Source organism: Falco peregrinus, chromosome Z, assembly GCF_023634155.1.
Source record: "Falco peregrinus isolate bFalPer1 chromosome Z, bFalPer1.pri, whole genome shotgun sequence".
NCBI classification, from domain to species: domain Eukaryota; kingdom Metazoa; phylum Chordata; class Aves; order Falconiformes; family Falconidae; genus Falco; species Falco peregrinus.
The window spans coordinates 63,215,354-63,229,967 of NC_073739.1; the positions used below are offsets into that span (position 1 = coordinate 63,215,354).

At 37.0% G+C, this 14,614-nt stretch overlaps 1 protein-coding gene across 5 annotated transcripts in view; it reads right to left on the minus strand.

The window, feature by feature from the left end:
* IPO11 (importin 11) overlaps positions 1-14,614 on the minus strand; it is a 99,771-nt gene that overhangs the window by 35,573 nt on the left and 49,584 nt on the right. For all 5 annotated transcript variants that reach the window (XM_027791219.2, XM_055791505.1, XM_055791507.1 and 2 more), the window contains exons 22-27: positions 13,856-13,972; positions 12,356-12,469; positions 6,837-6,952; positions 5,190-5,266; positions 2,103-2,182; positions 1,468-1,548 (exon numbers count right to left, since the gene is read on the minus strand). In XM_027791219.2, coding sequence (XP_027647020.1) covers positions 1,468-1,548; positions 2,103-2,182; positions 5,190-5,266; positions 6,837-6,952; positions 12,356-12,469; positions 13,856-13,972 — 585 coding nt within the window. The remainder of the gene's footprint in view (positions 1-1,467; positions 1,549-2,102; positions 2,183-5,189; positions 5,267-6,836; positions 6,953-12,355; positions 12,470-13,855; positions 13,973-14,614) is intronic.

The window sequence follows — 14,614 nt, forward strand, 5'->3', positions numbered from 1 at the left end:
TGCATTGCACACTCCAGCTTTACTTCCTGAAATTCTTCAAAAGGCACATTTAAGTATTGTGCTTAATATTGCAAGAGCTTATGATTTTTGTAACATCTCTTTCATAATACTATTTAAAGTTTGTGCAAAAAAAATTAGGGTTTTAGTACTTTGAAGAACCTCTAGCAACTCTATTTAAGCAGTTGCTGCCATTACATTAGCAACTTATACCAAAAGCAAAGACCGTTTGAACCCTATGTCATGGTACAAATACAAAAGCTACACAAAGCAACGTGAGAGTACATACATTCAGCATTCAGTGAAGATCAGAAAAGCTTGGCTCTAGACCTATTATGTGCTAGAGTCATACAGAAATGTAGAAAAAAATAAAAATGCTTCTTGATCATGTGATGCTTATTTAATCACAAAATCACACGAACAGTTTTTATAATAATACACATGTGCAGGCTTCTCACTTAACCCGTATCTTGCCAGTTTTTCAAATATGCGGTTACTGTATAATTATTTTTCTTAGTAGTATTGAATACTGAAAAGGAAAACTAATATTGAAGAAATTATATATTATTGTTGTTTGTGTTAGCAAAAGGATCAATACTGGTTGATAAAGTACAGATAAAACTCAGATTCGGATGGCTAGATACAGAAATTAGATTATTACCTTTGCACATTTTGATTAGAAACACTCAAAATGAACCTAGATTTTTAACATACCAGTACTATTTTTACTTCAGGGTTGAATCATTTCTTGAAGTTGCATTTTTGTCCTAATAACGACATTTTTTCTGAATTGTGAACCAAGCTGAAAACTAAATTGGGACAACTCTCAAAACTAATTAATCAGATTGATTTTGCCCTTCTATTTTGCTATTAGAAGCGTAAGTATCTTTTGTGTTATACTGCAGTACTCTTCTCCATTCTAAAATTCAACTAGAAATACACAAATTTGATTAGCTTCCATAAGCCAAAGATTAAATCATGTTACTCTGACTCAAAATACAATCCTTGTTTTCAACTCAATGCTCTCGAGATTTTCTATATATAACATCTTCACAATGCAGTGACTGGTCATCTGGCTGTTTAAGTGTGCTTTTGCTGAGAACAAACTATTTTCATGAAGATCCAAGCCCTCACCAACTACAATTTTCTCTAGTAATCTAGAAAAATATCAAGTGGGAAAGTTACCAGGGAATCTTAATCTAAATCTATCTGTACAAAGAGGCCTCAAACTAGCTTAGAACCCATTTACCCAAGGACAACACTCTGTAATCACATGAAGTAATGAAAGCATTGGAGAGAGGGTACAGGAATAGTGTACTAGGTCATTATCTTTTAGGGTACTCTATTTAAGGCTATACTGACCATCTCTTGGGAAAAGTAGTATTTTTAATACATACATATGTGTATATATACAGTCTCTACACACATGTTAAATATGTAGCTCTGGATATTAGTTTTATTACACTCTACCTTTAAAACTTGAACTTGGCCATCAGTAGTTACGTCCTTCAAATGTTCACAAAATGATCGGCATAAGTCAGCAGCATACATCTGAAATTAAATGAAAAAGGAGATATTATGCAAACACATTTTGTATCTACACGCATATGTCCAAAGACCCAGCTTCTATTCAAAGATCATATTTGCAAAAATGCTTGTCTTTCCTGAACTCGTGAAAAGCTAACCTAAGCATTTTGCTGGTTTTTTGTGACTTTGCAGGTTTTTTAAACTGTCTATCTCAATGAATTTTATAATGAAGATGTGAGAACAAGGCATAATATCTCTAGTTTTGCTAGAATTTATGATCATAATTTAATCTGGTAGGATAATTAGATTTTACTATTACTACCCTGCATAGGACCTTTTCAGGTATCAAAGTACTAAAACAATCCACAAAACATTAATTTTGAATAATAATCTTTCTCAAATCTGATTCGATTAAGCATCCACCATGTGCCATAAAGAGCTAACATCAGGACGAAATGATAAATGAATAAAAGTGTAAGTGTTTGAATGTACAATATTTTCCAACCGACACGAGAGCAAATAGTTTGCCAGTAGGGAACCAAGGTGCTAATATGAATCTTTATATAATGGTAACATACCTGTAAAAATTCAGATGATGATAAGAAAACATACGCGTTGATAATCTTAAAGCAATTTTTGACATTTTCTGAACTCAGCTCTGGAAAAAGAGAAATCACAATTCAGAACCTCATCACCAAACTGAAGTAAAACCAAAACAATTTGCTTCTAAAAGTTGTTTTTCCTCACAAAGCATTTAGGTGCCAGATGCCTACAAATAGAAAAAAAAAATTATCATCTATTCAGTACCATTCTGGTTCTGTCTCCCTGCCAGAGAGTAACAAGAGGCACAAGATCTCTCATGTCCTCAAATGGAAGCACAAGAAATCCAATGACCTCAAAAGCTAATGCTAATTAAAAAAAAAGTCAAGTTTTAAATGTGATGCTGGGCTAAGAAGGTATTAAAGATGGAACAAATGAAACAGATACATAAGGGACCTGCAATTACTGATAAATGATCCCTCTAACACTTGAGTCAATAAATCCTGAGTAGAAAGAGTGAAATCAGGATTGCGTTTCTGCCCTTCTGACCCAGGTGCCACATCAATTGGCGTTGAGCTTTTGGATTGAAGCACACGGAGCTTTACGCCATACCTTGAGTATTTCAGTAAGGAAAGCATATCCATTTAACAGACAGATACACACAGAAGATGGTATACAACAACAGTTTGAAGAGACAATAACAGATACGTCCTCAGGCAATACCTATCAAACTATATAAATAAACAGAAAATCACCCCAGAATATCTATAAACACAATCCATAGCAAAACAAAAGATCTCCAAGTTTCACATGGAGGCTGATACTAGTGCAGAAGGCCAACAGCCCTCGTTGTCTGAAAACAAAACAGAAAACTAAAACAACTCAAAGGGCTTGCTAAATTTTCTTAAAACCAGTTTGGGAGACAGACTGTTCTTGGTAAAGTAAGTGGACTTCTACATCACTACCTTCAATTAATATTCCATTAAAATGATCAGGGGAAGCCAACAGGAAAATACTTTTACATAACTTCATTTAAAAGTTCCTTATCAGATTAAACTACCAGCAGCTGGCTAAGATGTGGTATGTCTTCCATGGCTTACATAATTGCAGCCTATGTGTGGCTTACATAGCAAAACTTCCACAGAAAATACCACATGACAGAAAGCACGGCTGGTTTTCCATTATAACATCTGAAAAGTTCTGGGGAGTTTTAGCAGTTTCTCCTCTTTTCCCTTCCATTAGAAAGAACATTAATGCTCCCATTATTCGACAAGGCTATTGGACAGCTTTGAATACAAGACTAATTTCATATCTCAGTGCTTGGACAGGTCATGTCTTGTTATCACTTGGTTTGAATATTTGCGTATCTTTACTTGAAAAGAGGTAATTTTTCAACTATCCATCCAATAGCTTCATCAAAAGATTCCAATACATCTACAAATTAGCTTCAGTAGCACATTAACCAGTGTTAAACATGCTTTGAAGTAACTGCATTCTCCTTAGAGGTCTGTAGGTTTTTTTCTTCTTACTGGATGCAACCATATTTTAAGGTTCAAACACTGATGCAGTAGGCAAATTGTAAAGAAATGGTCATACAAACATGAAGTGCTACCAAGCCTTCCGTAACTTTCCGTTCTGTGGTAACTGATACAAAGATAATAAAGTATGAGCAGCAAAATTTCAGGAAGTTAGTTATTTCAGGCCAGAAAGAAAAAACAGGTAAGATACATGTCATGGAAATGAGAGAATTTCAGTTACTCATCTTTGCATAAAGCTCAATGTTTAGTAAAGGCATTTTTGTAGAAAGAGATCACCTTCAACTGATTACATTTAAAACCCAATTATGCATCAATTCTCTTGCCAGGTTTTCCTGAATCAAACATATCTTTTTCTGAACTAACTCATGTGCTCCTCTGGGTTTTGTTGGGTATCAGAGGAATTATTCCAGTTCCAGTAACCTGCTTTTTGCCACACCTTTAAAAGTACAGCACAGGCACATTAAATCTGATGCTTCTTGAAACAGGTTATGTCTCACTTTGACCACATTCCCAAACTGAAATTTTATAAGATTTAGCTGTCATTTTAAGCGGTCTCAGTGCAGAAATGTATCCATCCTCAGAGAATTAATGTATTCCTCCATTCCACATTATTCAATCTGCTGCACTGAAAGATGGATTAAGGAGCCTCTGCAAGGCCTCTATAGGGCTATTATATTTCAACAGAATTTAAACATTAGCAGTAGCGCTGACACAAAAATCAAATGTGACAATTATGCTGTGAATGATTATTCTACATCAGTAATAGCACCACAGCCTTTGAGGGAAGGTCAGTTATGCAAGTGAAATCAAGCCTTCATATCAAATGCAACATTCTATTCCTATATCTTTAAGGATAGCATTGATTACTTTAAAAGGCAAATCTAACTCATTTTGTACAACTCCTCTGACATCAAGTTCAAACAGCAGTAGTATCCTGAAATGGATATGTAAAGCTCTTTTCAGAAAGGCATATATATCTGGAAAGGAACAACTACATGTTACTTTCTGACTAGTTAATATTAAAAAAAAATAAATTAAAAAAAAAAAATCCTCATTGCTATGTTTATATTTTGTCGACAACTACTGCTTTTATTTTCAGTGCTGCTTGACTGATATGGTTACAGACATATTTAGGTAGTTTGGAAACATCGTACGTAGTTATTAACTGTATAATGGAAAAGCTAATAATGGAAATTTAAATTCTCCAGACTAGAAATCATCATTGTGGTTGTAAGCAGAACAGGCAAGGATTCCATATAATCAGTATCACTAAAACTCCACACATTTCATGATAAATTTCTGTAACTTCTTTAAAAAAAACTCTGAAATGATAAACTGAAATTTGTCTTATTTTCTGGGTACAAAGCAGCCTCAATTTATTAATAAAAGAGGGTAAGTAGATAATAAATATTCAAGAGGATGGAAAAGTCAAACAATAAAAAGCTGTTCTTCATATTTTAACAGTTACAATTTTGCAAGCCCCCTCAGTTCTTTAGCCACAGCAGCATTAATTAATGCACGAACAACACAAGGCGTAGCAAAAAAAGAACAAAAATCACAAAGAAATTTTATTAGTAAAAGACTTACCAAGAAGGGCAGACATGTTCTGAAATATTCTCAGGAGCTCAGGTGTAAGACATGGACTATTCTCCAATGTCACTAACCTACCAACAGATTAAGCAAAACATTTAAGATTATCTATGAATAACAGTGAGCAATCATTCTGACAGATGTAAAACATTGTAACTTCCAGTAACCATCTATATGATCTTTAAATAATGTGTAACAGTTACTTGAAGCATATTTCAAGGGCAGCAGTAGTCCTCACAACACACACATCAGTATAGGCATGGGTCTTGCTATGGTAGGAAAAGAAAGAAAAACATGCCACTGTCTTTTTATGAAGACAATGTAACCTCCAAAACGCAGCTGTGACAATGTTTAAGTACCCAACCTGGGAACTCAGAGGAGGTGGGTAGAGAGGGATATTCACCGTATAAGGACCGCATGTGTAGTGCTTTATACCTCAAAGGAGCAGCTGTGGTGGCAACCAGCTCACACTTTTTTCTTTTTTTGAGGTCTACAATGATGCATTGATTACAATACATAAAAACAGAACGATATGCTCTGCACTGTTTGTAACATTCCTGAGGTTTGAAAACAGTGGCTACAAATCAAATTCATACTTAAAGCCAGAGTATCACATTCCAATTTGTTCCTAGATCTTAGGTGTGAGATTACTATATTTAAATAATATTTCTGATTACGTAAAGTATCTTAGCAGGAGAACAGCCTTTGTTTCAAGAAGCCATTAGAGTCCCAACCATGTCTGCCAACTCCATCCAGATTCCTCTGATGCTCTAGGACACCTTAAAATGTCATTCTTCTGCATAAGCATCAGAATAACAACCTCAAGACCAGTATTATTAACAAGATATAAAGGCTCTGAACCGATACATTAGAAGGGCCCATCTTAAATTTTGTGAAGATATTGCACTTTGGCTTGCTGCTCCACCACTAACAGCATTATACATTTTAGTTTTGCAGCACATAGAACATTTGTAGATTAAGTATCTGTAATTCAAATACCCATCTACAATTTAGATCAAACAAATTGCTCAGTATTTCAAGACAAACTCAATGCATTCCTGTTCTGTAGGAAAGGGATGTGCTGAACTTGGTCCAGGAACAGTTTCCTCCTCCTACAGTGGTGTCACCTGCACCCGAAACATACAAATTGGGCTCACGGCAAACTGATCACAGTGCCACTTTTTGTTCAGTCACCAAATAGCCTGAGATCTGGAAGATAATTTTTGCATTTTACCCTTGTAAACTCATCATCTCTTCCAGTAACAAGCCCTGATAATCACTGGATCATTGTGCTCCCAAAGTCAAACACATTCAAATTTTAGTTTAGCACACAGATTATAGTGAGTCTAGACTTTCTGACTTGCTGTTTATTTTCACAACAGAACTGTATGTTCACTATCAACTGCCTGAAAAATAATTTCTATTTTTAAATTTTAAAAAGTTATTTTTAAAATGTGTTTCTTCTACTAACATCATAACTTCATCTCTTCTGAGAAAAGGTATATAGATGATATCAGGGTAAAATAACAATATATAAATTCTTAATGCAGTCACAGGGTTTTTTTAAACCTCCTTCTCCGCCCACCTTCTGGGTATATCAAAACAACATTTAAAAAATTAGAAACTAATAAAGAACATTCTTACCACAACTCCAAACCATCTTCCAGAAGATAGACATGGGGAGGCTGAGAAACATCTGTACTTAGCTGAATAACAGGAAGCAGGAAAGGATAGAGATTTTTGCTGTCTGCTCCCAGTCCCTATAAAATAAAAAATGTTAATAAAATACTTTAAAAACCTCAATTGAAGCATTTCAAGAATAGCATTGAAAAAGATCTGTGATGCTGTTCTATTTGCATACTGTAAACGTGCATTCAAGAAATCAAATGTTGAACTTGCATCCACTTCATAGAACAACAGAATAGTCCCGATACTCCTGAACTTTCTCTTAATAGAACTTGAGAAAATTACGTAAGTTTTTTAAAAACAAGCAGCTTATCAATGGACTGCAAGAAAAAAAAAAACCCAATACAAACAAACAAACCTAAAAACATTCACCGGTCATTCACTGTCTAGGAGAAGTCACAGCTCTAACAAATATGAAATACTAAATGCTGAATAAAATGTTACAAAGATCAAGAAAAAATTACTCTTTGGACCTTACCACATACTACATCTTTGACATATTCTGAGAATCAGGAGAAGGATTTGTTTTCATTGCTACACAGAGATTCAGAGCTGACTCCAGGGATTTCTTTTTTTGAAATGATTCATGAGCCATACACAAAGACGTCTCCTCAAGAACACAGAGGTGAGAATTTTTTCAGCAATCATTTAATAAGAAAACCCAATTTTTAAAAGTAAGCTAAATATAACTATTGTCAAAACTAATCATAAATTAATCCTAAAAGGAATAGAATTCTTAAATTGGGAACTATCTGCATATTTTTTAATATTACTACTTAAGAGAACTGAGACTAGTTGAATGCTTCATTTGCATAATATACTATATTTGGAATCTGCTAAGTTTAAAATTATTTGATGTTTCTAAGTGAAGGTGGAATTATTTAAACAAAGTTGCCTTAAAAGAAAAAGAATCTTCTACAAATTTCTCTCATGTCTTTGTGTCCACCTATATTTCTGACCTCCACTGGGACCAGTAATAAGAAGCTCCATGATTTGTGTGGGAAAATTGCTTGGAGAGGGGAAATTATAAACCTAACAGAAGGTGTAGTATTCTAACAACCTTTTTAGGGAAAAATACAGTTGCCACTTTCGGACAGTTGGCATGCACAGAATCTACTCCACCATGGTTCCCTAGGCAACACAACCTGCTGTCCTAGAGGAGCAGTGGAGGTGGAGCAGAGTGGAGAGCCCCTGGCCAGGCTCTGCTGTGCTCCCTGCAGGACTGGGAACTTGGTGGTGCCATACAGCCGATAGGCTGCACAGCAACTGTCAAATGTGAAATGTAAGAGATGTCCATCGGTGAGCCAACAACTGTGTTAAAACTATTCTTAGATGAACCTTTCCCATTGTAATCTTGTTACAATACGAACACACATCTCCACCCCAAAGTTACTCACCTCCAAGGCATGACCGCCCCTCACTGAGCATGCACTATTTCTTACCAACTATGTCTTTAAATGAAAGCGAGAGAAGTTTATACCAATCAATAATGTAAGAATGTATGAGTAGAGTCACTCAAGCTCACCTGAGAGTAAAGTATAAAAAGTGAATGAATGAGGGGAGAAGTTAGGGAAGACTCAATCGTAACTTCTGGGATCAGTCAATGGGCTGCACCCGCCTTCTCCCCCATAGGGACACCTATTGGGTAAGATCTTTGACTTATGGATGCTAAATAACTAACTTACGCTAGCTGTTATTAGTTATTAATGTTTTGGTTGTGTATAGTTTGGTTGTATATCACTTCAAACTTGTTTTTGCACAGTCCCTATCACCAGCAATCATGAACCTTATCTTGTCACAATTTTATAATAAAGAGTGTTATTCTGTAAACCGTTAGTGTGAGTCCTTTGTGGGCACCAGCAGTTGCCGGCAGTGGGTAACACACTCAGGTAAAGTGGGAAGACCTGAGGAGGGCCCCCCTGATGCTGTTGGCGTGTTTCCCTGAACAAGGCAGTTGAGTTGCCCCCCGATCCAGCGGGGCTGTTCAGTGAGGGGGCTTTCCTGGGGCACTGATAGACAGATCAAACACCTGGCGTTGAGAGGATTTCCCCTCCGCCTCTTCACATGACAATTTGTTTATTGTGAAATATGTTTTATCTTTGTTCAAATTAACTACACTTTTAAAGGAACCCTAATTGTCCCTTTAGTTGCAACGACTAGTCATTCCCCTTCCACTTTCTCTACACTGTTAACCTCTACAATACTATCTCCTTTAAAATCATGCATTTCCAGAAGTTCAACATTGCCTGCATATTCACAGTCTGTTCCTCTATGGACACTGCCCTACAGCCTAGGAGCACTTCTTTTGATCTTTGCTATTCCTACTCTTTTTTGAGATGTAGTAGGGTTGGAGAAAGTGGGATGGCATATAGTCCATACTAAAGCAATGCTGAACAGCACAGATTCTGCAGGTAATCTAACCATTTACTGGTTTATTTGACAAATCTTTTCTCAGGAGCATACTACATTTATTTACATTTTTACTACCTACAGAACAGATATTCCAAGTGCTAGCATTAATTGATTATACCAAGATCTTTTCCTTCACTAATAAGAAATTCAGTTAATTTTAACTATCGTCTCTCAATAAAGCAAGCAGCTAGTAATTTTTACAGGCTTTCAAAATTCTCTGCCAAAGTATTGCAGTAAGCCTACAGAGGAATTAGGGAATTTTTTGTAGATGTATAGAAAAACAGGGAAGTTACCATCAAGAATCAAAACCACCCAAGAAGCTCATTTTGAGTGACATCATGCAGTACATCCAGGAGAAGCAGGGGATCAGGCCCAGCCAGCATGGGTTTATGAAAGGCAGGTCCTGCTTGATGAACCTGATCTCCTTCTAGGGCAAGGTGACCCACTTAGTGCACGGGGGAAAGGCTGTGGATGTTGTCTACTTGGACTTCAGTAAAACCTTTGACACCATCTCCCACAGCATTCACCTGAAGAAATTGGCTGCTCATGGCTTGAATGCACATACTCTTCACTGAGTAAAAAAACAGCTGCATGGCTCTGTCCAAAGAGTGGTGGTGGTGAATGGAGTCAAATCCAACTGGTGGCTGGTCACATGTGGTGTTCCCCAGGGCTCAGTACTGGGGCCAGTTCCATTTAATATCTTTATCAATGATCTGGATGAGGGGATCGGATGCACCCTCAGTAAGTTTGCAGATGACACCAAGCTGCGGGGAGTGTTGATCTGCTTGAGGGCAGGAGGCTCTGCAGAGGGGTCTGGACACGCCGGACCGATGGGCTGAGGCCAGCTGGATGAGGTTCAAGAAGGCTCCGTGCCGGGTCCTGCACCTGGGTCACACCAGCCCCACACAGCGCTACAGGCTGGGGCAGAGCGGCTGGAAAGGGCCTGGTGGGAAAGGGCCTGGGGGTGCTGGTCGGCAGCCGGCTGGGCATGAGCCAGCAGTGTGCCCAGGTGGCCAAGGAGGCCAGCAGCACCCTGGCTGGTATCAGAAACTGTGTGGCCAGCAGGACTAGGGCAGTGGTTGTGCCCCTCTACTGCGCACTGGGGTGAGGCCGCACCTCAAATACTGGGTTCAGTGTTGGGCCCCTCACTTCAAGAGGGACACTGAGGTGCTGGAGCGTGTCCAGAGAAGGGCAACAAAGCTGATGAAGGGTCTGGAGCACAAGTCTTATGAAAAGCAGCTGAGGGAGCTGGGGTGGTTTAACCTGGAGAAAAGGAGGCTCAGAGTAGACCTTACTGCTCTCTACAGCTGCCTGTGGTTGTCGATCTCTTCTCCCAAACAGCATGTGACAGGACAAGAGGAAATGGCCTCCAGCTGCACCAGGGGAGGTTTAGATTGAACCTCAAGAAAAATTTCTTCACTGTAAAGGTTGCCAAACATTGGAATAGGCTGCCCAGGGAAGTGGTTGAGTCACCATCCCTGGAGGTACTTAAAAAATGCGTAGATGTGGCTTAGCGAATGGTTTAGTGGCAGACTTGGCAGTGCTAGGTTAACAGCTGGATTCAATTATCTTAATCTTTTCCAACCTAAAGGATTCTATGATTCTAAAAAGGCAATAGTTATTTATCTGACTACAGATTACCAGCAACTTCCACTTACATGCAATGTGGGTCAACATAGCTATTAATGTTATATGGCAAAATCTGGGACCTAAACTCATCTAGACTTCCTTAGTTTTGAGAACTATAAGACACTAAGTGAATTAAACAACTTACCTAAACAACTATGGGGAAATGAAATCTAATGTTGATAAATGCAATCAATATATTCTGGAAAGGAAAAGTTCCCGACAACATACAGATGTATATTTAAAAAAAAATTACAGAAAAACAAAAAGATATCTATTTAAAAAAGAATTACAGAAAAACAATGGTCTGGGATCACTATGTTCACCTCTATTCTTAATATGACTATCACTTATTACACTTAGAAGTCACAGTCACAAAGGTAAGGTGTTAGTTGCTGGCTCACAGACATTTCAATAGTTCTGACCATTCAGTTTTAAAATGGACATTAAGAAGAAGAGTGTTCAAGTATAGCTAAAAATAAAATTATGAGCGCAGATAAATTCTCTAAAGAAGAAAAAGGATCAGAGAGATGGAAATAGAAGTAACAGGATGTGATACAAATTAATTACATAAAAAAGACAGCTCAGAGCTGCTATTTAAAACTAGGATATTTAAGAAGGGATGAAATATTCCCATACGCTACATAAAAAATGCTGCAGAAATCATTGTAAAAGGATGTAACAGATATCAGAGGCTATGCAGTAAAAATGTAATGGTAACAATAAAAAGGTTGGAATTTCAAATAAACTAGATGACCCATTAGTTGATGCCCTTGAGAGACATTAAACCTAACAGTTATGATTTAAACAAGAAATGTTTTACACTAGTCTGAATTAAAATGCAAATCTAAAGAACAGGCAAAGTGAAATTTGCAGTGCTGACCCATACCTTGGCCTGCAATTTAAACATGGATCATCTTCACAGAAAGTTTGCAATCAAAATAGAAATTCCACATCCCTGGGAGCTGAATGGAAAGCAATGGGGAAACAGATGTGCCTATAGTGCAGAATCAAGTCTGAACCACACACGACTATTGTAAGAAGAGACCAATACTCCTACTGCCAGCTGGGAAATACAGGGAGCCAGAACAAGCTCTTTCACATAGTCACTGAAGACGACTCAATTCCATGATTACAAAACCAACCCCTGCCATAACACAAGCAAATGTGCCTCAAGAACTGCTTTTACTGATCAAGCCCCTGGAAACAAAGTAGTTAAGTGATTAACATTAGCCATGCTTACCTCCACTATCAGAGAACCTTTATTGTTAGATATAGTATTTATCTTTATTGTAAGACCGAAAAGCATTTAGAAATAGCCTATAAAACCAAAATATACCTTAATTTTACCTATATACATATACACACACCGAACATGTAGGCATGTCTGAGAAAGAACTGTAGGAGACACTGACATTTATGTGTTTCTGACACCTTACCTGGACGAGATGGATTAGGGTGGTTAGAATGGCACATCGTAGCATATTGTGTTCCTCACTCTGTTTCCAAAGGAGCGGTAAATACTGAACCAAACATCCTACATATGGTTGTATCTGAAGTTCAGAAGACAAATTTGTTTCTTAATGTGTGGAACAAGGCCATTAATTTATCCCAAGCATGATTTCTGAAACATTTAAGAGCTGTTTTTTTCATAGTAAAAACACAGAGAGTTCGCTTTAATTTACTCCCTCTCCTCTTTCTAAAACCCTGTATTCCGTACTCTATGACTGAAGTAACCTCTGACTGCACAGCATTTTGAAAAGAACACATTACTTAGGGTAATATTTGTGCATGTCAATTGGGCCTAAGTAGTAAACAGAACACACAAAAAAATACTTCATTTGATAACCAGATATATTTTCATCTTAATATATTCTTCACTTCAGCGTAATTCCTAAGACGCAGTAAAAAAAACCCCAAAACGCTGAATAACCTCTGAAGTTATCCATCCTTTGAGCAAGGGTTGGACTATATGCCTCCAGAGGTATGTCCCGGCCTAAAGTTTTTCTGTGATGTTCTACAATACTAAAAGGTTAATCTATTTGTCTTCTAAAGTACTTAATCAGGAATTAACTTAAACAGATTTAAAGGTTCTTTCTCAACTTGTTTTTTTCTGCTGCTTCTCTTAACTGATCTAAAAAGGCAGGGAAATCTGTTGTCATGTTGACTTTTTTTCTACAAGGGACAATTAGGAAAGCTTCATTTGGTGGTCAGACAGGATTACTTCAGAAAGGAGGTAAACTCAGTTATGTCTGTCCTTAATACAGCCACCCCGTGAAAAAAAAAAATGAGTCAAAAGCAGTCAACAAATCCTTTTTTAATTTTGCAAAAACTTCTTCAATTTCTTTATGTGTAAGCTGAAGAATATAATTTAACACTACGAAGGAAGTACTGAAAATTCCCGATGTGAACTTGAAACTTTTCATGCAGTTAAGGAGAGTGCTGTACAGGCACCCGTGATCCCTATCAGTGCCAACGAGAGATTACAAATTTGACTGTGCAGTCCCTAGGAGTGTGGAAGAGTGTGGAACATCCTGTTCCCTAAAATGTCTCTCCTGATATGTAAGATTTAATAAAACCCTAGTTCAGATACAAGATGATACAATTAGAATAAATTACTATTTAAAAAAAAGAAAATTGCAAGAAATGCAGTAAGATAAGCAGTTAAAGACTTTCTGTGCTCTAAAAGGTGAGTCGATAAAAAAAATCCGAAATAAAGTAGTAACCGAGCAAGAACATTTTACAGAAAAGACAAACAAGAACTGAAAAGTGAAAAAAGAACCAAGTAATGTAAACAATGCAGGCATCTACCAAAAACAATAACCAGTCTATTAATTCATGACATTTTCCTCCTATTTTTGTAAAAGCCAAAAATATCAAGTCCTCCTCTGTGTTCTTAGTACAAAGCAAACACTGAAATGTATCTTAAAAAAAAATACCTGTGTATTGACTCTTTCAATCACACAAGACAGAACGTGAAGAACATGCATTTTGGTATCACATTGTGTTACTTCCTGAAGTAGTTGAAAGAGCAGTGTAAACATGGATTCCAGATACTACAAGAAAAAAAAACAATTACAGATTAGACCACCAAAAATAAAACTGGTGACATGGATTGGTGATTTTCCTTTATGCTTATAACTTCAAGACATCCATGAACTTTAAAAGACACGTACAAAGTGTGCAAAATGTTAGTCTCATTTGGAAAAATGCACGCTAGCCAATCACTGCCTAAACAAGATTAAAAAAATTCAGATATGCTCTTATGTAACAGTTCACACATGATCAGTTTGAGCATATATCCTTTTCACGTTTTGGTAAGCGTGAACACAACTTCACAGATAAAATACAATAAATAAAGCTGAAGGCTGTCTCTCTAGAAGAAGCACTTTGTTAAGAGTCAAAGCAAAGGAAAGCCTTCCAGCTTTGGGGTCAGTAAATAAAATTTATATAGTGAACTCAAAAAGACATCTTAAACAATTCCAGTGGTTACAGTGTAGATGCACTCTGCATTTTTATTTTGTTTATTCTTAAGTGAGTTGCAATGAACATGGAAGTCAACCAAATAAGAAAAAGCACCTGCTAAATTTGAGTGATCCAAATAAATCTTTGCTGTATTTATTGCTAACATTTCGTTGTTTACCTAATGACAACAGTAACAACCACTGTAAAGAACACAATAGAAGACTGAGAAATTC